Genomic DNA, 25,599 nt, shown 5'->3' with positions numbered 1-25,599 from the left:
CTGACATGAAATCCATAAAAAACTACAGTTCAGTCAATTAATCACCATGATTGTTCTGAGGAGCTTTGTCCAGCTAGCTTGGTTTTGGCTCCACTGTCATTTCTCTGTGTGACGCTCTGCATCTCATTGAAGATCAATAATGTTCTGCTGTGTGTTGTATATGTAGTCATGATATGGGGATTGCCTGCCCATCTGTCTTGTCCTGTGTGTCATGTGGGATTAATCAATATCATTTTTCAAGATTAGAAGGTCGAAAGCAATATTTATAAATTTAAAAGTTGATGCTATTGATTTCTAAAGTTAACCATTTTTTTTGAGCAAACGTTAAAGAATTACAGTAATTTAAGTTATTCAGACTGGAAAAGCTTCTGAAATGAATTCAGTTGAATTAAAAGTTACATGTCACCATGTATACTCATCTGAATAACAACTGGCATCATGTTCATGTAAACCAGGACGTTATCTATCTAGCTAACATGGTGAAGGTACATAATTATTGCTGGCTCACCTAATGAACTAATAATTAAGGACACAAGTTTACTTGATCCTATATTTCAACGAAGAACAAATTCAGTACAGTTCTCTTTCCTGCAGTTTTTTCTTCTGTACAACTTTGTACTAAAGTTGAAGTTGAAACAAAAGCTCATTGTGGATTTACTTGAGAGACATCCAGTGATTGTAACCACAGATTGCATTCATATAAGGTTGTCAAAAGTATCGATACCTCAATAAGTTTACATATATGCATTCGATACTATCAAAAGTACGAAAGCTATAATAAAAGAGTTTTAAAATCTGATTTTTGACCCAAGGCTGCACATTTATCAACATTAATCCAAAAATTGTTGGTATGTGTTCAGTGACATGTTCTGAAGCACTGTGTGCAAATCATTAATTAAAAAATAAACAAATTATCCCTTTTTTAATTTTTTTTTCTTGTTGCCATGGTATCAAAAGAGGTATTGAGTATAATTTTTTCATACTAGTATTGTATCAAAGTTTAAAGTTCTTGTATTATAACAACCTTACTTTCATATGAATTCAATTAAGTTGCAAATTCTGATTTTTAAGGTAATTGTGGTTTGTTACAACTTTTTATCGCTGTTGTACCATTGTACTCACCACAGTAATTGTTGATGTCGGGCTCACAGTGAGATCACTGTGAGCCCGACATCAACAATCAAACAATCCTTCAGTTGAAGGACGAGTGAAATTCAGCCCACCTGAAATGTTGATAATCCCACATGCACAACTACGTTAAGTAGGGTACATGAAGCAGGAAGTCAGTGATTAAACAATGACGGAAGTTTTTGAAATGGACTGCTTGGTAGATCTTTTCACCTTCACCTGTATAAGAAACGGTTTATTACAACCAATTGGGTTTTTTGTCTGTTGCTCTGGCCATCAGTTCTATTAGTTATGATGATGTTGTACTCACCAAGTACCAGCTGTCAGACGATGGGACAGGCTGTAAACAAACCACCAGTGTAGTTCAAGTCATTTGAAAGAGGAAACGAAAAGGGAACTGCAAAATGATTACCCAAGTTGATTACCCAGATTTAGCTCCTGGTTTAACCTTGTCCTGCTATGTTCAGAGATTTCAGCAATTGATTTGCTAGTAATTCATCTAAGCTATGAAAAGACAACACAATCTGTAATAAATGGTAGTTTTGCCTTAATTCAGTATAAATATTGTGGATATTTCTACTTGGAGTTCCTGCAGTACACTAACTATTATCATTGTCGGTGTCTTCTTGTCATCAGATCGGTCGGGCCTGAGTAGTGTTGAGCGAATCGAACGCTGCCAAGAGGAGTTTCTGCTGGCCTTTGAACATTACATCAATTACCGCAAACACAAAGTGGCGCATTTCTGGCCCAAGCTGCTAATGAAGGTGACGGACCTGCGGATGATCGGCGCCTGCCACGCCAGCCGATTCCTCCACATGAAAGTGGAGTGTCCCACCGAGTTATTCCCTCCTCTCTTCCTGGAGGTCTTCGAGGACTGACCAATGGATTTTAATGTATGTGTGTATGTTTGCGTGCATGTATGTGTGCGCATACGTCAGCGCCTGGGAACCCCGGTGGTCTCAGGGGTGCAACCAGCAGAAGGCCCGTCACAATGAACTTTCTATTAGCACTACTGAGTGTCACTTCATTCCATAGTTTAGGAGTAGCTCTCTGGTCTAGTTTGGATGGAACCATTCCTTACAGTGCGGGTACATGTGAATAGTATTTTGTTCTCTCTTTTTTTTTTTTTTTTTTTTTTTTTTTTTATGTTTTGTTTTGTTTTGTTGTTGTTATTGTTGTGGATATAACCTCTCACCTCGGATTTTAATATAGACGTTTTTCTTTTTGGTGTGTTGATGATTGTACAGTCGTCATAATCGTGATTTTATCAACACTTGTTCATTCATTAGAAACCATGCAAATGTTGTATTTTCCTTCCTTTATGTTGAGAAACTCAAAATGGCTGCTCACCTGATACACAAAACAAGACATTGTTAGTGATCCGTTAGCCTTTCTCCCACCTGCTCGACTTTACTGGACCCATTAGTTTGTTAATATTAACTGTCATATAGTCAGTCATCCATCTGGTCAGTGTCTGAACTGTTCAGTTTCTCACCATCATACTGTGACCTGACCCACTAACAGCAACTCTCATTCTAATGGACAAAAGCTCACAAGACTTTGTAAGTGTCGTGGTAGCCACACATCACAATGTAGTTAGTGCTGCGTTCCAGAGATGATGGAAAAATTTGAATTTTAGAACAGAATCTCGAGGCGTAAGAAACTGAGGTGCAACATTACATTTTAGTTTATTTTTCAGTAAATTATGAGCATAATTCTGCCCAATACTCACCTGTGTTGAGTAGCTAAACATGGAGAAAGGAACAATTTTGAAATATGAAGGAACACTGACAGCTTCTAATGTGCAGAGCTATCTACCGAGCAAACATTGTTTAATATCATGGAAAACCTTAGCAGGTTCACTACAACAGCATATAAGGGCCATAGCAGAAGAAATACGAATATATGTTATCCATAAAATGAAAGGAGTTTTAAACCACTTTCGACATAAGCATCAATGTGAATGTAAAGAATGTTTATCTGATACTTAAGTCTGAAATATGCAAGAAACTCTGCATTTTTTGGAGAAAAAAGCACACTGCAGAACATTAAACCAAACTCCATTCAAATATCTGTTAATTTAAGCACAAGATATCCTCCAGTTCTGAAATGATCGAGTCCACATTACAGTTTAGGTGCGGTCCACCGAGCCACTCTTAAAATCCAAATCTAGACTGTCCGAGAAGTGTCACACTCTTAGTGGACCTACAGGAAGCGTGTGAAATAGAGTTGAGGAGTGGGTGCAATTGGAATGAGACAAAGGGCTTTCATCATAGTCTAGTAAGTGTTTATGTTTGTCACAGACGAGGAAGAAAAGAGATGAAGGCCACAGTATATGTGTAATGACTCACAGATTTAACGTGTGTATTACTTTTCACCAAAACTTCATGGTTTATAGAGCTTCTCACCAACCTCTAATACCTCGAATAAAACTGATCGTTTAGAGCTTTTTATATTAAAAATACAGAGTCAATGCAATGATTGGAAGAGGAATAATCGTCCTTTTTGTCTTATTTTTTGTTTATTGATGATTGGTCAGACAAAATAAGGAAAAAATGTAGTTTAATAAAACAAGCAATTAACCGATTAACCAAGAAAATAAACAGCAGATTAATCGATAATAAAAAAAACTGTTGCAGCCCTAAATAAATACATTATTTATAAGCCAGCTCCTGGAATGGCAGAAGCATTGAGCGGGCCAACTATAGCTTCTCTGATGGCCCTAAAATGTCGACGTGTTTGAGCTGCATAAAAACAAAAACAAACTTTCTTTGCAGAGAAAATCTTCCTTGTGTTCATGTTTCTTTTTACAAACTGGACCACAGAAACACACAAAGGTTGTAATTCCAACCTAATGTAATTCAGATTTCCCACATTGAAAGGAACGCAGCAGTAGCGTTACAACGAGCTTGTTCATCATTGCCAGAGACCGGTCAGGACTAACTAAAGCACATAATGACACTGATGTCAGGAAAAGACAATCATATAGTACTTGTTTTTGTGTATTAATGCCACATGCTGTGCCAAAACCAAGTGAATGATGCCCTCCTTATTGAATCCCTGCTGGGCTTTCATAGCGATACCAAGACTTGACTGGTTATGCAAGTTAGTGCATGCCGCTCACACTGAGTCCCTGACTCTCGTGTTAGTCCACGTTAGCAGCTTCTACAATACAACCATTATGAGTTTGAAATGTTCATCTCGGATTCGTTGCCGCACTAGTCCCACAAGCGTTGTGTTTGGGGTTTTTTTTTTTTTTTACAACTCCCTGCAAACGGGAGACTGTATGTTAAAACAGTGACATCATGGTGCTATGGTGGGTTGGGGAAATGGGTGATTGAACTGTATTGTTATTAACATGCAGATAGGAACATTGTTTGTATAACAGCCCACCACCCTCTTATGATGGCATGCATATACACTAACACACAAACATGCACATATACAGTACATACAGTATACCTGTACACAGACTGTACACATGCACATATATGCATATATGCATGTGCCTGGATAAGAATGGGTCAGACCCCACCACTGTGACCAACGGGTGGGACGTGGAGACCCAGACACAGTATGATTCATCATCCATCAGCGAGGTACACTGAGAAAGCTGGTGAGATTGTGAAAACGTAGCGCTCTTTCCTTTCTTTTATTTTAGACGCTATGTTCTCTTTCTGTTGTTGTTCTAAAAGCCTCTCTATGGTATTGTCGTTTGCAATGTGACAAACATTTGCTTTGTATATCTCGCTTTTACAAGCTTCACACTACTCCTCAAAGCAGCTTGTGTTTTTTTTCTCTTTTCTGTGAAGTGATGCCTTTTATCAAAGCAATAGACTTGCTGCAGTGTTTGAATGACCCGGACCTCACACACACACCTCACAAAACTGTACAGACTCAAAAATAAATGCACAGACAATCAGAGGGAGAGAATGGATGGGGATATGGGCACCCGGGCTCAGGCGGCCGGGTTGACAGGCCGGGCCATGCTGAGCCAGAGCCATTTGGAAAAGTAACATTGGCCACGTTTACATGCACCCCTGTTGTCCATAGTCCTGTTGAGGTTGTCGCCATGTTAAACTGTTGATACCTTGTGACTGAGGCTGCCTGGTGCCATTAGTAAACCAGTTAATGAGTAGTCCTGGTAGAAAACATACAGTAAAAATCAAAATGATCTCCCACTAGTTAGTACCCACTTCTGCTTGATAGATGAAGTGACCTAAAATGACGTGTAAACATCAGTTGACACAGGCAATGACAGGAACAATAAAAAATGGGAAAGGAATTTGGTCAACTATCAACAACCATGGCTGGCTGCACAAATATGAATGAACTGACAAAGAGTTAGGTCGCTCTTACTTCTGCTCTCAGACTTGTCCTTGGCCCTTTTCAACCAAATAGTCCAGGAACTTAACTCAGGAACTAAACAAGGACCTAAAAGTCCCTTTGGTGCGTTTGTGTTTTCATTGCGTATGAAGAACTATGAAGATTAGACCAGCTAATTAAATTAGCAAATTAGACCTGAAGAGCATTAAAAGTACAATGAGATGATAACGCCATCATCTGGTCGTCTTTTGTGATTTACTGCTACATGACTGTTTGATGTTCTACCTTAGTACAGGACCACATTAAAGGCTTACTCTCTTACCTCTTTTTTGAATTTTTATAGACTTTTAGACTAGTCTCAGGAATTCGGCTGCATTACTTTGTTTAAACATCAACAACACTGAAAGAAGTTCCCAGGCTAAGCCCCAGTGACCATGCTTGCTTGCAGACAGCTGTATACATGCTGTAGCAGTTTGGAGGCTTGTGTTTGACCAGACAGTGACATCAGTACTTTAACTCCATCCTGATAGGCTGGATTATTAATACGTACTACCTCAGGACCAGGGAACCTTTTAGATGGCGTAAACACAAACTGGAACTATGTTCCTAGGATCGAAATGCAAGTAAATTTCCTGGAATCCCAGAGTTCCTGAAAATATTCCTGCACAGGTAAAGGGCCACAGTGAGAGTTGAGAAACCTGCACAATATAAAATTGAATCATTTCAAAGCTGCTTTAAATCATTTTTGCCACTAAAGGGCACACCTCCACAACAAGCAGACGGACACACAACCTTGACTTCGTCTGCTAGATGTTCAGCTTTCTTCACCAGCGAGTTACTAATTTGTCTGTTGGGTGCTTGACTGGTAGCAAACAGTGGGTGCTGATAAGAGTGGTGACACTTAACTATACATTAAACTACTACTGTATAGTTAGAACTAAAAGATTGAACTAAAAAAAGAGTTGGGTAAGAATTGTATGCAGTGACCGCTTTTACATTAAATATTTATTGCCATTAGCGATATTGAACAATCACAATGATATTACGGTCGACCCCATTAACTCCTCCACTGTTTATCCCCCAACCCACCACAGGGTGTATTCAGCACAATTTCTATATAACATCTTTCCATTGCTTTCAAGAGCTTTCCTTTAGCTTTTGCGAATAAAGGTTTGCAGAATATTTCATCTGTCTTCTTTAGTGAACTTGCAGAGAGCAACTAAGGCTGAAGGCCAGTGTAGACTAAAGGATTAGCAGGACCAAGAGCTCCGACTTCCTGCTTAGCTGCATAAGATTAAGATAGACAACAAAGTCTTAATCTATGTTATGTTAGATCGTCAAGAGTAGATCTGTGAAGGTTTGTGAAAGTATTTTGACATGAGTCCAAAGTGTGACTTTTAGTTAGATCTAAGTCCAAGTTCATCTCAGTTGGTTACATCAAGTCTATTTTTGCAGCCAGCCCTGGGTTTCTGAAAGTCATAGTATGAATTTTTCAGTGCTAACGGTCTTTCAGGAGAATCACAAATCCTACTTGACAGAGATAATTAAGCATTAAATTCAAAAGTTTTTCTAGAAGTTTCCCCTACAACATTATGTGCAACAGAAAAACAAAAATGACCGCTTGGAAGATAAAAACTTCCGACTTCCAATCATAATGAGGTTATAAACCACATGACAGGGGGTCCTTTAATCATGACAATTCAGTTTAATATTAATTATTTATAAATTGGTGCGTATAAATGTGATGTTTTTAATTTGAAAGGATTAATTTGATGTTGGCACAACCAGAGTGGGTTTTTTATAGCACAGTCAGAACCAAAACCCGACCCCACCATTAACAAAATGATTCACACTAACCTCAAAGCTGCATTAATCTGTTTTAGTTGGCCATTTGATGGCAGAGCTTCTTACCAAGCAGAAAATCACACTCATTTAGCGATTTATGGCCTTAAACAGTTGATATGGCTAACATGTTAGCAAACTAGGCTACTGCCCATTTACACAACTGCAGATGTGGACCTAGCATTATTTTTGAGTTGTGTCTGTGGTGACCTGATGAATGTAAGTCTAATATCCACTCTCCTTTAGTCTCTGTCTTGGTCATCAACAACTTCTGAGAAAAATATCTTGCTTTTTAGCTGTTACTGTTTGTGCTAGATGATGTTCACCAGCTAGCTGCTCACTTTGTGTACTGTTTGAGGAAGAGGAGTAACTTGAGCTTTATGGATGTTGAAAACAGCTGCCTGGTTAAGTAATTGATGGGAACGTTGAGATAGAACATAAACAGTAAACTTGTAGGCTATAAAACCAAAACAGTTAGCTAAAAAGAGGCTAAAATGCTTAATCGCTGCAAGTGATCCTTCATATTACAATAAGTCATTTGACTCATTGTTAGAGGAGTAAGAATCGGCCAACTACAAAATTCATATTCCAAAATAGGGGGCATATCATCCGAGTAACCAATAACTGCTGCTAAGTGTAGCTACCGTTAGCTAGTACCTAAGCTCAGTTATACATGCAGCTAGCTCTGCCCAGACTGAGATGTGGATGTTGTTTACTTTCGACTATCACCTCTTAAGGCACAAAGTGGCTAGGGGCTAGCTGGTTAGCATGCTAACTTCTATAGATATCTCTGCAACACAATAGCTACATATATTATACAAAGAACTAAAGTAAAAATAAAAAATAAACCTTTTGACCAGATTACATCAAGATGCAAATTTGCGTAACCATTGCAAAACTTTTTGTAGTCTATGAAACTAATGTTTGTTTTTTGTAGGATATGTACAAAGTGGTGTTAATGGCCGTAAGAATATGTTGGATTTTTACACCTCACACACCACGACCATAATTACTTGAAATATTATATGCACAGAGCTGTTGGTGCATGTAAACATAGTCAATGCTGACTGGTGGTTAAGTAAATGTTTACTGTTCCTGAAGAGGTGCCAGTACGCTGTTATCTCTCCCACGAGTTGTTACTCTTAAGGTTACTCAGTTACAAACCAATAACAAGAGTTGCACCATAGAAAAGCTATTTTACAGTACAAAGGAAAAAAGGATGTATATTTTCAGACTGCAGATTTTTTTTACGGATGTTGTTAGCATAATATGAACATGATATTGTTTTGCATAGTTAAAAAAAAAAATACAGTATCTTGCTCTCAAATCCATTTCCACGTCTTCAAAAAAAACAATGAGCAAGATATATTATGAATCATAAAAAGACACTTCAATTAGTGCATTAGTTCTACAATTATATAAAAAAAAAATTATTATTCTAGCTGGACCTCACTGTCAGTACAAAGCAGCATAGTTACACATGAACACATGTAAGGACAACTTCTTGGTCAAAGTATAACCAGCATCAGAGAAAAAGTCATCCACCGTCAACACAGATTTCTCTCCTTGTGTGTTTGAGTGTCTTCTTGTTCAGATCATCTGTTCAACACATACTGGAAAACCGTCACAGACAGAAAGGGAGATTAAGTGTCTAAGTGTAGGAGTGAATCTGTGGCAGCAAAACAGAATGAGACGCTGTCTTGCACTCTGCTTTTTACTGGAAACATGATCCAGTGATCCACTGTCCAGCTCTGGACAGTGCTTTGACATGAGCGTGGAGGAGCCTGAGAGGAAATGATTTTAAGCTCATGATTGATGATGATTGCAGCTACTGTGAATTGGCTCTTGAGAATAAAGATGGTTTTGAGAGAAGTTTGTTTTGTGCTTTTATTTTTGTTGCAATTTAATATTCAGTCAGTTGTTATTGAATAGCTTGTGAATGACATTAATTTAAAAGTGCTAAATTACCTTTTTTTGCCTTTCATTTCTGCAGTAGACTATCGGGGCATTTTAAAAGAAATAATTGAACATAATTTCTTTTGAAATTCTGTTCTTTATTGTTTTAGTTGTTTTTCAAACATATGTCTTAATTTCTTTATTTAGGCCGTGATTATGTTCTGTATCTCCAGAGTTCTTTTGGCTCAGGATGGGAATGGTTTTTTATTTTAAAAAGTTACATTATTTCTTAAGAATCCACACACTGCATACTGATTCGCTGTTACAGAGGCTCTATTAATTCAAATGAGGTCAACCAAGAGGCCTGAATAAGCTTCAGACAAAGTGCTTGTTGCCTCGTCTGTCAACATCTGAAACCAACTTTCTAAAGGCAGAGTTGGGGCTGTGTCATGCAACTTTCTTTAACTTTCTGAAACAGACACTCTAACAATGTCACCCATTCTACACAGTGATTGCTCAGGGGAGTGGAGGTGTGAAAGCTTCTATTTTCCCTCTGTAACACAGCAATTAACTTTTTGTATTGAATAAATATTTTTGAGGACAAACTCCCCAAAAATTCTTGAGAGAAGAGAGATCATGCTGCCCTTTGTGTGTGTCCATTCAGACCAGGTATAAACACTTTTCTCCAAGATGTAGTCAGACAACATTTAGCACAAAGCAGTTTAAATTTCTCAAAGCAGACAAAGACTGTCACGTTTTCATGAAAACAGAAGAGAAAGTAACCCCTGAAGTGTTACTGACCAAATGTATTGTGTGTATCCTTGAAGCCCAACAAACGTGTGCAATGCTTGTGCTAGTTTTGAAAGAATATTTAAATCTTGCAGTCCTGTTCATATCCAGGTTTGCTTACATGGACTTCATCTTTTGCATTGTTTCTGGCTAAACAGTGGAATACTGTGAAACCTTAAGCAGCGATGTGTATCACGTGCATAATATGCTGCATTTGTGTCCTTGTGTGCAAAAGGATAAAGTCATAAAAAAATGTTCTACTGTGACTGTGTATAGTTTACAGTTTGGGGAAAGAAATAAAAATAATAAGAAGTAATAATATCTTCCAAATCCTGGTCTTCTACCAAACAAGCATAAATTCGATTATTGACATTAGATCCTGACAATATGGGAGTATATAAGAACCCAATGATGAACTGAACCTGTAGTATCCATGCAGATGTGTATTTTTGCACAGGTGTACTTTTTTGGTATTTGTATCCTGTCTTCAACAGTGGTCAATGCAGATAGATGTTCAATATTAATCTTGAGTTTCAGACTATGATTATAAGCTAAAATATTTGTGTGAAGTCTTCATGGACAAAGAAGTGAAATCACTTGTTATCTGGTTTCCAGAGGGAACATGAGCTGGCTGCAGATGGTGTTTGAGTCCCAGGCTGCAGGGAGTGGCAGTGAGTGGACAGAGAGAGAGGAAGCTGCTTGTTGCCATCTGCTGATGGATAGTGACACTACCACAGTCACACTGCTGCCACACGGTTAGATCAATTCAATTCACTGCACAAATATAAATCTCCTGTTATCACACCTGAAGTTTCCATCACAACTTTTTGAATCTCAAAAAGAGATTCAGTCTATTTAGGTGAAATTCATGTAAATTCCCCAGATATTCATTTTCAGTATTCAACAGTTCTAAACAGTTTTTCCCTTTAAATTTTTTTTTTTTTTTTTTAAATCAGTGAATCAGAGTGATGTAGCAGGAAGTGAAGACCTTTTTCTTCTTCTAATAATGGTGTCTTGTTAGCCCATTTGGGCGGGGCACATTAATTGTGAATGACATAATATTAAATATCAACCATTAATCATCATTATTAGGATTGTCGTCAATCATATATCCAAACCATGTCAGCCTCGGCCAAGGCTGCACAGTCCTGTCACTGTGTGCTGAGACTCATGACCACCAGGAGTTCTGCTCATATTAAAACAGAGTCCAGGATTACATACTTATACTATTCTATACTACGTACCAAGTACACATTACAGTATATGTGCTTTGTTTCTCAGTAGTATTAGTATTAATAAATAGTATTAGTATTAAAGTATTAGACTGACATTTTGCTTTCTCCCTCGATGACCAGTGGCTTTTTAGTCACAGCTGGGTTGACTGTGAACTTGTTGCATCATTTCCAGTAAGTTTAAAATGGTTTGTTGATTTCTTATATACTAACGGCAGAAACAGAATATGTATATGATTACTGTAGTACATAGTACATATAATTATTGTGTGGTATGGAGTGGGGCAATGGAAACAATGACGCTATTGCATTCCATACACACGCCAATAACCAGTCCTTTGTCACTTTGCCATTGGCCTAGATTCCACCAAATTAAATTGAAATCTGTTCAATAATTTTAAAAATGTTGTTAAAGGACAGACAAATCAGAGAAAATGTGTGCTGACGGAAATTAAATTGTGAATAAAAAACATCAACCTTACTTCTCCAAGTCTTTAGTGATAAAAATAGTACAGGTCATTAAAATGTATTAATAATTATCTTTATCGATTGATAGGAAACTTCCCTATAATCAGCCGTATCACCCAGGCCTACTGTAATTTCATATTCTTGTAACAACACCAACACGGTTTATCAGAAACACTGTAAAACAACTGTACAAGACATCGTCACAGAACTTTACACGTGTGTTGTTGAGATTGTTCAAAGATGGTTTTGGTCCAAGCAAGGTGGCAAGAAGTAAGGAGGTAGGGAGTAGAAAAGGGGCCACAGGCCCCCCACTTTACGCCCCTGGCTCATATTTTTTTCTTTTTTTTTTAAGTTGCAGATCATTGTAATCTAGTTCCAATCATTCCTATCCAGTCTAGTGCAGCTGTCTGTCTGTCTGTCTGTCAACAGATTTTGTCGGTGTGCTGGCGTCACATCCATGCAAGATCCATTCATGAAACTTTACAGGTGTTTAGTTAAGTGCAAAATGAAGGCAGCGTTCAAAGATGTGTGTGGTCTCATGTACTAATGTAGAGGTGACTACTCAGTGGGCTTACTCTTATGTCAGAACGTGAACATGTTGACAGCATCGTGGCTGGTGTGATCCCGTCAGAAGATGGTCTTTAGTTCAAACCTGTTTCTAAGTGACCAGTTGTAAATAAATGATATCAAAGGTAAAGACATTCACATCAGCCTCAGCTGTAATATTTAGCTAATGTTACCATTCAAACTCACTAAATTAAGCCATTTAACATGATAAACTTAACTTTGCATCAACGTATTAGCCTTCTCCTTCTGAGCGTGTTTGACATGATCACAGAGCTAGCATTCCTCTTACAGGGTTTTTTTGCCAATTAGTTTTAATTATCAAATGAATTTTATGTCCCTGTTGGTCCGGATATTTCACAGGCCATGTTGACAATGTGCAGTAAATAAAATACCGCTTGAGGGGTCGACATCTCGTCTTCCTAATTAACTCCCCACACCATGCCAATGTGTGCAAGATTTATGTGTGCTACTGGGGGAGGTGACAGTGAGACACTGCCCCACCATGCCCGCCCTCACATGACATCAATATTTGTATACATTTTTTACATCAATCGTGTCATTTAATAGAACCTTCATCACAGCAGACATTTTGGCTTGTCATGGTATGACAAACCAAAATGTCTGCTGTGAAAGAGGTCCAAAGAATTTTCATCTATATTGTGATGTATGACGGCATATGTGACAATAACCTTGAGTTTTTCTGATTTGAAGCCGGCCTACTTCTTCCACTTCTTTGGTTTCCAGTGCAGTAGGAACGGACTCCTGCTGCTTGTGCAGCTTCTCTTCAGGGACTTCAGCTTCTTTCAGGGGAGTGATGGAGGGTACACTAGGGAGCGACTCGTCCTCACTTTTCTCCCTATCTGAGTCTTCTCTCTCAGCCTTCAGCTCTGTGGAGAGCTCAGGGTTGAGAGAGATCTGAACAGTAAGCTGAGTTTTCAGCTCCTGATGTTTTGCTGCAGATTATTGATTTCCTCAGTCATCCTGTGACGGAGGACGTCCTGCTCAGCCCTCAAGCTGTTCATTAATGTCATCAGTTTCATACCTGAGGCTGATCTCATTGTGTGACACATTGATCCTATCCCGTTTGTCTTGTTTTCGTCCTTCTCCCTCTGGAGCTCAGTGGAGAACTTCACCTCTCTGATTATACGAGCCACTTGCAGCTCCTCATAATCTGTTTGAAGGTCTTTCTTCTTCCTCCTCTTCTTCATATTATTTCTGACCTGAGTTGCAATCTTTGAGAGTTGCTTCATCGCTGTACTTTCTCAGCCTCTCTTGATCTCGTTTTTTTTCCTTTTCTTTCATTTCTTCTTCCCCATTGATATACAGTACCAGTCAAAAGTTTGGACGCATGATCTCATTCAATGGTTTTTCTTTATTTTTATTATTTGTTCTACATTGTAGATCAATACTGAAGACATCCAAACTGTGAAAGAACACATTATGTAGTAATTATGTAGTAAACAAAAGGTGTTAAACAAACCAGAATATGTTTTATATTTTATATTCTTCAGAGTAGCCACCTTTTGCTTTGATGACAGCTTTGCTCACTCTTGGCATTCTCTCAATCAGATTCATGAGGTAGTCACCTGGAATGGTTTTCAATTACCAGGTGAGGTGTGCCTTGTCAAGAGTTCATTTGTGGAATTTCTTGCCTTCTTAATGTGTTTGAGACCATCAGTTGTGTTGTGCAGAGCTAGGGTTGGTACACAGTTCAATACAGTCAATAGCCCTATTCGACTGCTGTTCTAATACATATTATGGCAAGAACCACTCAGCTAAGTGAAGAGAAACAACAGTCCATCATTACTTTAAGACATGAAGGCCAGTCAATCTGGAAAATATCAAGAACTTTGAATATATCCTCAAGTGCAGTCATGAAACCCATCAAACACATGATGAAAGTGGCTCTGATGAGGACCGCCCCAGGAAAGGAAGACCAAGAGTTACCTCTGCTGCAGAGGATAACTTCATTAGAGCTACCAGCCTCAGAAACCGCAAATTAACAGCACCTCAAATTAGAGCCCACATAAATGCTTCACAGAGTTCAAATAGCAGACACATCTCAACAGCAGCTGTTCAGAGGAGACTGTGTGAATCAGGCCTTCATGGTGGAATTGCTGCAAAGAAGCCACTACTGAGGAGGAAGAACAACAAGAAGAAGAGAAGTGTTTGGGCCAAGAAACACAAGGAATGGACATTAGACCAGTAAAAATCTGTACTTTGGTCTGATGAGTCCAAATTTGAGATTTTTGGTTCCATCCACCTTGTCTTCGTGAGACGCAGAAAAGGTGAGCGGATGGTTTCTACATGTGTGGTTCCCACCGTGAAGCGTGGAGGAGGAGGTGTGATGGTGTCAGGTGCTTTGCTGATGGTCACTCTTGGTGATTTATTCAAAATTCAAGGCACACTTAACCAGCATGGCTACCACAGCATTCTGCAGCGACATGCCATCCCATCTGGTTTGTGCTTAGTGGGACCATCATTTGTTTTTCAACAGGACAATGAACTCAAACACACCTCCACACCTGGCTTTCTGACCAAGAAGGAGAGTGATGGAGTGCTGCGTCAGATGACCTGACCTCCACAATCACCCAACCTAAACCCAATTGAGATGGTTTGGGATGAGTTGGACCACAGAGTGAAGGCAAAGCAGACAACAAGCGCTCAGCACCTCTGGGAACTCCTTCAAGACTGTTGGAAAACCATTCCAGGTGACTACCTCATGAATCTGATTGAGAGAATGCCAAGAGTGAGCAAAGCTGTCATCAAAGCAAAAGGTGGCTACTCTGAAGAATATAAAATATAAAACATATTCTGGTTTGTTTAACGCTGCATAATTCCATATGTGTTCCTTCATAGTTTGGATGTCAGTATTGATCTACAATGAAGAAAATAATACAAATGAAGAAAAACCATTGAATGAGAAGGTGTGTCCAGACTTTTGACTGGTACTGTATATTTCTTTAAGGGTTTTCTGTTTTTGCAGCTGTTCTTTTGTCTCATACACACACAGAGAGAGAGAGAGAGAGAGAGAGAGAGAGAGAGAGAGAGAGAGAGAGAAATAATTAACTTGTATCATTGAAGTTTGAAGGAATCATACAGTTATTTCTACTGCTAACAAGGGTTCAACTAAAGATACTTTTTCTACACTCTTTACACAGCAACACTCCTACATCACATATTAATTTTCTGTTCAAAACCAAATTTTGTGTCATTACAGTAAAGACCAACCACATACAACGCTATCCAAACATGACTAAACTAAATATCTAGAATGATTTCTATCCAAGAGGATCATAGTCAACCATAGTGCAACAACTTTCAAATACTTCTGTAACAGTTGGCATTACACAAACTGCATTACAGTAATTTACATGTTTCTGTTCAACCTACATACAACAGACAATATGAAATCCAATGTTTTTTCAGTCCAGTCATTTTTGACCAAATATACACATGTGAGTCATCTTTAATTCATAGAATGTACAGTAGAAACAAATATTACTTCAGTGACAGATGTGCTGCAGTATTAGTATTGTGCAGTAGGCCTGTGAAAAATTCAATGTTGAAACAAAACAAACAAACAAACAAAAATCCTGAAATTCCATGATTACAATAATTATTCATCATTATCAACATGTGCAAAGATTTTTTGGCATTTCAGAATTGGCCAAATTTGCCTTCATACTGTTGTGTTTTGAAAACAGTATTGTGTTCTGCAGATGTTAGAGAATGAATGAGAAAGGAGTGCATGGATTTTGGAAGATGTGGTCACTGGATGCATTTAGTTTGAAAGCACTGAAAAATGATTCAAGGTTTGGTCCACGTAGACTTCTGTTTCACTGACTGTGAAGAGTTTTGTATACAGACGTCATTTTAGTGCAGGTTGCTTCTGTATTGTGATTACAGCTTTGGGTTCACAGCTCTCGGCTGTCTGGAGCCAAACTCAATAGACAGAAAGCTTGTTTATAAAGAAGACAGTCAACACAGACTGCTTTAAAATTAAACTTCAAAGTGTAGTAGACCACCCAGATTTTCTACAAGGAGTTTTTTTAACTGGTTATGAAACAGTCTTAAATTAATACTGATGCCTCTATATGACCTACATAGGCAAACAAAACCATCAGTGAGAAAACTGTTGCTGGGGTGGATTCCCACTTATCCAGGTCTATCCATGTCATCAAGTTTAAGCAATTTTTTTAATGTATTTTTTTATGCCGTGGTGTTGCAGATGAATTGAGGAGTCTCACAGCCTGAAGGAGTGAGCTGCTCTGTAGTCTGGTGTTACAGCACAGTGTTACACCATCGTTTGGTCAACAAAATGTGAAATCTACTTGTAGGAGCTTTAATTATATATGTTTTAATACAGATGAATATCAAATAATTATAATTGAACAAATAATAAAAATGTGAAAATGTTAAGATGAAGTTCTGTGGTTGAGAACAGTTTGTTGGCAAGTTTGTCTTCAGACCAAAATCAATATAAAAATGATGATTCATTCTGCTTCACAAAGTAACCAGACAAATTCAATAACCACTTCACACCATGAATTGCATTTATAAAATTTATTTATATAGATATATTCATCTATACAGTCATGTATGTATGATAGTATGTATGTCTTTATATAGAAATCTATGCATACTGCATCCTTTCACAGAGGAGAACAGAACCACATGTCAGCACTGTTAACACAATGACAGAAGCTCTGGATATTCAAAGGCCAGACATTCTGAATTCACCGACGGGGAACGAAAAGATGGCATCGCAAAAATATCTCAACACCAGCAAATCAGCCGTCACCTCGACTCAGCTAATTTCTTTAAATTACAATCACTTCAGTGATATTACAATCATATTTTACATGGAATAGTCCTGCTTATTCAGTTTTAACTACACTCTAAAGCCTGTATACTGTGTAGAACATAAAAATGAAGTACTTTCAAGCAAAGTGGGAGTTGCTGGTGACTGCGAGATGCTTTCTCTGCTGTAAGGTGGCTGACAGCAATGAGTGTCTGAATGGACTGCTGAGCAGGAAGAAAACTCAGACACAGGACAGCAGACACAGGAATCTCAGAAACACGTTTTTTTCTTTCTTTCAGGAGAAAAAATATAAGAAATGGGAAAATATATCTGCACGATGTTTGAACAGGTCTTGAATTTGATTTCAGTGCTTCTCCATTGATCCATGTCCAAAAAGCAAACCACAGAATGACACTGATACATTTGATTTGTCACAATGCCCAAATAATTTAGAAAGAATAACCCGCTACTGACAGAAACACAGCATAGCACGTAAACGACTGCATTAAAACCCTAAATAAGATGTGGTCTTCTTTTGCTTCCCTGGTGTGTTCAAATTAAACATTCTGTGGTGACCAAACTGGAAAGTAGCTTCAAGTACACATTCTTCTCATTGTCATCTGCTTTTTAAAGAGATTTCTACCTCATCAGTCATTCAGTGTCCAGGGGTTTTTACGTTTACAACTCCACCCTTATCACATGAGAACAGCACCTATTCAAATTTACGTGTGCCATTGAAAAATATACACAAGTTCGTCGACTCCTCACTATATAGCTCAAATCAAAAAGCAGTCACATATTGCACTATGAATGCAAAAATACCAGTCTACACTATACAGAAAAGTGCTTCTAACATTTGTACAGTTGCAAACATACAGTATGCTACACACAAACACAAAAAACATATACATTAATCAAGTGTGTCTGTATGTATGCATTACCATCACACAGGCAGTCACGCCCTACAGTACAGTACAAGAACATTTTATGGTCTTCTTCCCCCTTTAAATGTCACGTTTGGGCTTTAGTTCTATTGAAAGACTGAAGGAACAAAACCCAAAGCCTCTCGGGAGAAGCATAGAGGTGCAGGTGTGGTTGGTGAGGCAGAGCTGATGGTCCATGCCGCCTCCAGGCCCCGTCACAGGCCAGCATAGTTTGTGTCGGGGTGTCAAGTACAAGAGGAAACTTCAGGAATGGACCTTAAAGGCCAGCAGCTGCTCGGAGTGCATGTTATTGAGCGAGCGCAGGTCGGGCAGTTTGAGCAGCAGCTTGGTGAAGATGGCCGACTCGTTGGGGTGATTCTTGGTGATGAGGCTTCGCAGGGCACGGATAAGCGTCTCCTGAAGGGCCTCAACAGAGTTCACGTTCTCGATGCCTGAACGATCTGGAAGAATGGATGGAAGAATGATTATTCAGAGTAACATAAAAAGATCAGTATCATTCTATCTGTTAAATGTGAATCCACAGCAACAGCCAATTAGCTTAGCTTAGCATCAAGACTGGAAGAAGGAAGTAATGAGTAAAAAGTACTTTTTCCTCCAAAATGAAGTGGAGTTGAAGTTTAAAGTAGCAGAAAATGAAGTACATTAAAAATTGTACTTAAGTACAATACTGGAGTCAATGTATTTAGTTACATTTAATCAATGATTGTATTGTACTTGTATTGCTTTGACCAAATCAGAAAAGAATGAGCCAGAGAAACCACACAGTAAACAAACCCACCTGCAGAGACCAGAACCACAGCAGTGAAGAGACTCATCTCCTCCTCACTGAGGCCCAGGTTGGTGAGCTTCTCGCTGAAGTCAAACATGGAGTTGAGGAGGTCCCCAGCCCCCATGGCTCTCAGAGTGTCCACGCTGTATTTCTTCCCACCCAGAAAGGTGATGGTGCGGTCTCTTACATCAAACAGAGAGGCGAAGCGAACCACCAACACCTGCAGGACACAAACGCCACTCTGTCAGTCTGACGCCAGCTATTATAACACCAGCTTTATATGAAACTGACAAAGATCCATGGCAAGTTGTTTAGGAAAACAAAATGTACCTCGAAGGTTCCAGCCTTCAGCAGGCTGACCTGGTCGGGCTGGGACAGGTCTCTGAAGCCTGGGATCTTCTTGGCAAACTCCACCACCTCCCTGACAGCAGGGGTGAAGCTTTGAGAGAACTCCTCCCACACCTCATGGCCAGACTTATGAGGGTCCACATGAGCAGACGTGTTCATCGGACAAACCTGAGGGCAACACAGAGGGGCCACAGATATTGATCAGCTACTAGCTGAATTCCCCGCAGCTTTGGAGAGCCTTTTATTCTGTTTCATATCATTGTTTTTGTTTTCTGTCCCAGCAACTCCCCTGTGACTGTGGGTAGCTTTTGTCCAGTGAAAAGGCTCTGACAAACCCACTGATACTGCCTGCCCAGCACCATACAGCAGACAGATACAGTTGGTGACTAGCTGGTGAACAGCATTAAGCAGCTGAAAAACTAGATTTCTTTCTCTAGAGTTTTGAATTACCAATACTAATACTCTGTACTAATACTTTATCTTCGGGATGTGTATACAAGAAACTGTTTGCTAAAGCTTTTGCCACGTCAGTTATATAAAGGAAGAGATTGTGTTGCCTGTGTTTGTTTTACTGCCCCAAGTGGTCAAAAGTGTCATTTGATGCTGAAATTCTGTGTTCATGTCTTGGCTTATTTCAGCTCTGACATTGCTTTACAACTTTTATTTATATTTTCCCTTATCTACTATTCTTTTATGTTATTGTATCTAATTATTTATTTTAATTAATTAAGTTTTTCTCTTCTCATTAACATCTAAATGGTATTTTAATCCGCCTGAGTTCTTTAATTAAATATGTTAAATTGACTTTGTGTTGTGACTTTTGACTATCTTACCAGATGCATTCTGTTGCCTCCTCTCCACAGGGGCCCACTGTAGGCTCCGTTGTGGCCCTCTGTGGGTGGAGCTCTGACAGCTCCATGGTTGTAGGCTGGACAGTGGCTGGTAGCAGCACTCCTGGACAGTCTGAAGGGGCAGTGGTTGGCTGTGTTGTCCTCCTGACCCTGGGGCCCCAGGCTGGTGGGGGGGTCCTGTACTGCCATGGTAACCAGGTTGTTGTGGTGGTTCCAGGCATCCTGCCCCTCCTCCATCCTGTGGGTTTTGGCGTTTTGGGCAGAGCCACTGCTCAGGGACCCTGTGGTGGGCGGGGCCTCAGCTGTCAGGCTGCTCTGCTCCTGGTTGTACATGAATGTCTCCTGGTGGGCCCTGGTCACTGAGCCGATCACCTCCTCCTCCCCGCTGTCTGACGCACTGGGCGAGGCCGAGCTGGAGCTGGTGTCCATGGCAACGGTTGGTTCAGGGTCAGAGCTGGAGTCCGATTGGCTGGATGGTGAGCAGGAGGGGGCGGGGCCAGTGTCCTCAGAGGTAGGTTCTGTGGCAATGGCTGGCAGCGGTTTGCCGATAGGTAGCGTCTGGCTGCTGTGCAGCTGGTTGTTGTTCATCATGTTGTTCATGGCACTCTGCATCTCCAGCAGCATGCGCTGTTTCTCCCGCTTGGGAATGCGGCCAAAACGCACAGCTGAACAGGGAGGAGACAATCATTTAAGAATGATTCACCTTTTTTTTTTTTAAGTGCTGACTTATAAGTTAGACAGTAATGTCAGTTGTGTGTTCAGTTTTTACTCCTAAGATACAAATTTCTTATTTGCTTATTTAATTTTGAACACTTACAATGTTGGTGTGAGTGTTTAGTAATAATAAACAATTTGCAAAACATCTGTAGTGGTTTACTTCAAATATATTTCTATGTGCTAATTACATTGTTAAGAAGTTACCCATACTTCTAAATGTCTGCAGCACATGTAATGCTATCTGTTAGCAGAAATATACATTTTCCCTGAATGAAAGTGGCCTTTTAGTGATGAAGACATCAACAGTGACATCAACGGTACAATGTGTCTCTGTTAATTGACATAACACACACACATCTGAGTAATCCCTGCTCTTGATAGACTGAATCAATGAGTGCTGCTCTACTGAGGCTGACAGTGAATACTATGTTTACTCACAGTCTCGTGACATGCCCACCATCAGGCATTTCTTGAAGCGGCACTGCTGGCAGCGGTTCCTGTTGATCCTCATGATGGGGCAACTCTCGTTCTTAAGGCACTTCTTATACTGGATGTTCTGCTGGATGCTCCGCCTGAAGAAGCCCTGTTAGACCGACATAGGGTTTATTTTAATTCTAATAATCACCATTTCATTTTAGCCTTTTTATGTTCAATAAATAAAATACATTATTTACAATTGTTGCTATCTTTAGTTGCAGTAAAACTGTATAATATGAGATCATCAGCATATCAGTCTAAAACGTGCGTGTGTGTTTGGTGTGTGTTTCCACTCTAAGGCGTGCTGTGGTGTGTTGGCTCCCCACAGTTAACTAGGCCACACAGCAATGATCAGGGATAGCTGATTTAAATATGGGGAGACTGAACTAGTTTCCCTCCGTCTCTGGATGGAGCTGTACAGATGGCTGCGCTGGCAGTGACCCACTTCAACTGCAGCCCAAAGTCATTGCTACACCCACCACTGTGATTCTCATTCGGTGTTGTGCGCATGTGTGTGTTTGTGTGCCTTCCTCACCTTGCAGCCCTCGCAGGCATGGACGCCATAGTGGAACCCAGAGGCAACGTCGCCACACACCTTGCAAAGTAGCACCAGGCCGTTGATTTCTGATGGATACAAAAACATATTCTTAAAATGTGTCTGAACACAACAGTGATTTTGCATATTTTAATGCCTCACCTACACACTGTTGTTTTTCATTACTACCAAGCATTTCCCTAAATGTAACTTAAGTATTTAGAGGGATTTCCTGTCATATCAGTGTTTTTTCTGTGAATTTGGTGGTTTTAGCAATTCACTTCAGTAAAAGGTTTACATCAACTTGCAGTGGCTAGAAAGGAACGACGATGATGACTTAAAATAATCATCTCATCAGCTAAAGCAGTGTTGAATAGAGACTGTTTCCTCCGTTTCTACATTCATTGAAATGAGCAGAAAGCAGCTACCTTTCTAACACATAATTGATTGTCCGACTTACTAGTGATGCCACATTTTGCAGTGGAGGAGGAACGTCCACTTTTCTGAGTCCCTGGAAGGTTTTGGCTGGCGGTGGGGAGGGCGGGGTCAGCCGGCTGACCCTGCTGGTGGCAGCTGGGCGAGGATCCGCGAGGCGGGGATGACGACTGATAGCTGCCATTGGAGGAGTCGCTGTGGCACGACTCAGGGCTAGAGCTGGAACTTGAGGAGCTGATGTAGGCTATTACACCTCCTGGTGGACAAAGGCAGAGAGAAATGGGTCATGACGACACGGACTGCAGCAACAACGCTGTGCAGAGATTTGTGCTGTAAAAGATTCATGTCAAGTGTATTTAGATTTAGTTTTTTAAATACAGCTTTCATTTTTATCTTTAATAGATAAGGTGTTTTTTTATATATTTTACTTCCTGTCAACAAATCCCATTAAAAGACCCAAACCAACAATGAATGGATCGTACTAACAGTTATTGTGCGAGTACCAACGCCTGATATATCTTATAGCCACAATGTCCCACTGTGTGACAAGTTCCTTTATTACCATTAACACACACGCTGTGATTTATTTTCATTTAATCCCACATACAGGATCCTGCTGCCACAAAATACTCAATAAACAAATGTGTATGAATCCAGAAAGAAATGCATTATTTCCTCCTGTTAACATTACATAAATAAGAAAAACATACAAAAAGACCAGCTTCATCCTTTAATTTTACTTTTTTAATCAGCAACGTCTATCAAATACTGTGTCCATTCTTAATACTTTAATTCAATCCTTTAATATTCAAGTTTCTGTAGGTGGCGCTTTATCCTTTGTCTGTTCTGTCATGGAGGCTATGACTGACTCCCTGCTGCTTCCTTGCTCTCAAATGAAATTCAACTCTCTCTCACCAGCTCCAGATGCTTTTGCTGTGGGACGTACGAGCTCAACATAAAGAGGGCAGATCATAACACGACAACAGCTTCCTCAGCCAGTCGGAGCCGAGCAGACAGGTCGCTGCTGCTGCTGCTGAGCCAGTTTTTCCCCTCAACATAGGCTGACCTGATTTCTTCCCCCTGCTATTCTCAGTGATTAGGTAACAGCCATTACATAATGTCAGCTTCACATGGGTGTGTGTAGTAGGTAGTCTGGCCCCTCCCTGCAGCCATTCACATATACAGGCTGCTTATCAAATGGATCGAGTGGCAAATCACATTCTGAATGGATCGATTTTATTTCACCCAAAACGTACAGATATAGCTAATATATTTCATCTTAAATCAATGGACACGACATCCTACATTTTAGTTTGATGATTTTCAGACAAATATTGACCAGTAATACATGACACTACTGACATGAATGTGGACTGGGAAACATAGTTTTACTGTACAACATCATTTCCAGAGAAAAACGGACAGACAACTTTAAAACGCTGTCTTTAGTCATCAGCTCTGACCCAATTGAAAGCCCACCTCCTCGGGGGAAAAAAATTACGTATATCATTTCAAGATGTGAGTGTCATTGCATCATAGAAGTCCCAATGAACATACCCATCATATGTGTTAGATAACATGGAGCATGTGAAAAAGCCAGACAAAACTGTCAAAACAGAACTTCCAAACATATTTTTCAGAATAAAATCTTTGTCAAAATATCATGAATCATTTGATATTAACAAGACATACTGCTACAAATTTAACAATTACTAATCCTGCTTAGTATATAATTACATTGAACTGTATTGCCAAGTTAAATATTGAGTCAAGTCGTCAAATTTGTTGTCTTTGTTTGATTTATTCTATTTAACTTGAAAAAGCTGGAAAACGAATACATAAAAATGTGCTGCATTCATTGAGAACTGTCACAATTGATTGGAAACCTATTGGGGCTGAACCAAGGGAAATGTGACACTCTACACTAACCGTTTCTATTACCGTCCTGAGTTCATTGAATCAGTCATTTCAACATTATAACCACGGTTCAGATGGATGTCATTTATAGAAATATTTTTCAACCCCAAACGCTCTGAGTGACGCTGTGTAACATACAAAGACTATTGTGTGTCGTGTCCCACGGGCCATGAATGCACCATAGCTTCAGGCGTTCTTCAACACGCCCCCACGTGGAGCAAAGCGAGTTCCTTCCCGGGAAAACTGGGTCACCGCGCTCTGCTGTGAGGTGCCTCACGTGTATCCGCGGCGAGACGCCACACCAGCTCGATGGGAGGAATTATGCAATGTCTACGTCACGGCGCCGCTCGGCCAATGAGCGGCGACGCACGGGGAGCGTAAACACAGGTGCACATGGCTAGGCTGATGGGTCCATGTGAGAGGAGACGACTGCAGTGCTGCTGAGGCCAGCTACTTGGGTAACAACAACAGCCCACTGGTACTCCTAACCCAGTTAAACCTGAACACACCAGTGGACATTTAACCTGCAACATTTAAACTGCTTTCGACGGTTTGAAATAAAAGACGAGAGCGTCCATTCGTTATGCTAGTCGTGCTACTTTTACGACACATTTCACTGGATCAATAGCTCAATGTTAAAACACATAAGTAACGATGCAGCCACTGTCATGGAAATGAGAGTTGAAGCTCACTTACCAGCTTTGGTCGACTCCATTTTCTGAGAGTTTGGGGGTTTTCCTCCTCCTCTGCTACCTCAGTGCTGAATCCGTTTTTCTATTTTAGTGTTCAGCAACTGAAAAGTCGCTGATTAATCTCGGCTGAGAAACTGGCTGGTAAGCTACAACATTTACAGCAGAGCCCGATAAAGACCGTAAAACTACGGTGGGTTGTCAGTGACAGACGGACCACCGAAGATTTAATTACACAGGGAGGAAAAATGTCATATCAAACCGAAGCAGTAAGTTTTCACAGACCCGGATTCAACTACGCCAAAAAGGGCAGGTTTTCCGTCCTCGAAGCCGGCGGTGAATTTCTTTTGTCGGTTGAAAGAAACGACACGACTCGTCTTTTGGGTTTGTTTTCAGTGTAATTGAGCTACACCTAGAAATAAACCGGCCTCCATTCAAAGCTAGCACAAGAAGAAAGCTGCGTTGAAGGCGCAACTCCAGTGGTTTGAGGACTGGTTTCGCAGTGGCTGTTTCGAGTAGCGAGTGCAACCATGTGACCCAGTTCACCGGCTCCTCCTCCCTGCAGCCCTGCACTGGTGTCAATGTAACCCACTGACATACTTTCACCAATCAAAGTGAACAAAACAGTTGGCGAGTACATCCTGTGTTAAAAAAAACACGAGTATGTTGCAACGTACTATAGCTGGCCTGTAGTTATTTTATTTTACATGGATTGGTCTGACGCAAAGTAGTTCTTGAGCTTTATGTGAAATGAGGGCAAAGGTAAACTTGTAAACTCCTGACAAACTAATTGGCAGGTATGTCTGCACACAGGTAAAAGTTTCCACTCATTTGCTTTATGTATTTTAATGCCATTATACCGTTC

At 40.0% G+C, this 25,599-nt stretch overlaps 2 protein-coding genes across 6 annotated transcripts in view; one reads left to right on the top strand and one right to left on the bottom strand.

Moving 5' to 3' along the window:
- The window catches only part of thrb (thyroid hormone receptor beta), a 126,751-nt gene extending 117,583 nt beyond the window's left edge, over window positions 1–9,168 (top strand). For all 5 annotated transcript variants that reach the window (XM_073462934.1, XM_073462933.1, XM_073462932.1 and 2 more), the window contains one exon: window positions 1,765–9,168. In XM_073462934.1, the coding sequence (XP_073319035.1) occupies window positions 1,765–2,006 (242 nt within the window). In that variant the 3' untranslated portion in view covers window positions 2,007–9,168. The remainder of the gene's footprint in view (window positions 1–1,764) is intronic.
- Window positions 9,169–16,799: 7,631 nt separating this feature from the next.
- nr1d2b (nuclear receptor subfamily 1, group D, member 2b) lies at window positions 16,800–25,269 on the bottom strand. The gene is made up of 8 exons (XM_073462931.1): window positions 24,742–25,269; window positions 22,154–22,384; window positions 21,694–21,782; window positions 21,120–21,264; window positions 19,947–20,629; window positions 19,096–19,281; window positions 18,775–18,985; window positions 16,800–18,436 (listed from the first exon to the last, which is right to left on the bottom strand). Exons 1-8 carry the CDS (start codon window positions 24,758–24,760, stop codon window positions 18,240–18,242), a joined length of 1,761 nt encoding a protein of 586 aa, XP_073319032.1. The 5' UTR covers window positions 24,761–25,269; the 3' UTR covers window positions 16,800–18,239.
- Window positions 25,270–25,599: the final 330 nt, after the last annotated feature.

The sequence above is a fragment of the Pagrus major genome, chromosome 3 (assembly GCF_040436345.1).
Source record: "Pagrus major chromosome 3, Pma_NU_1.0".
In the NCBI taxonomy this organism is placed as follows: Eukaryota; Metazoa; Chordata; class Actinopteri; order Spariformes; family Sparidae; genus Pagrus; species Pagrus major.
This window is presented reverse-complemented; position numbering and strand designations above follow the sequence as displayed.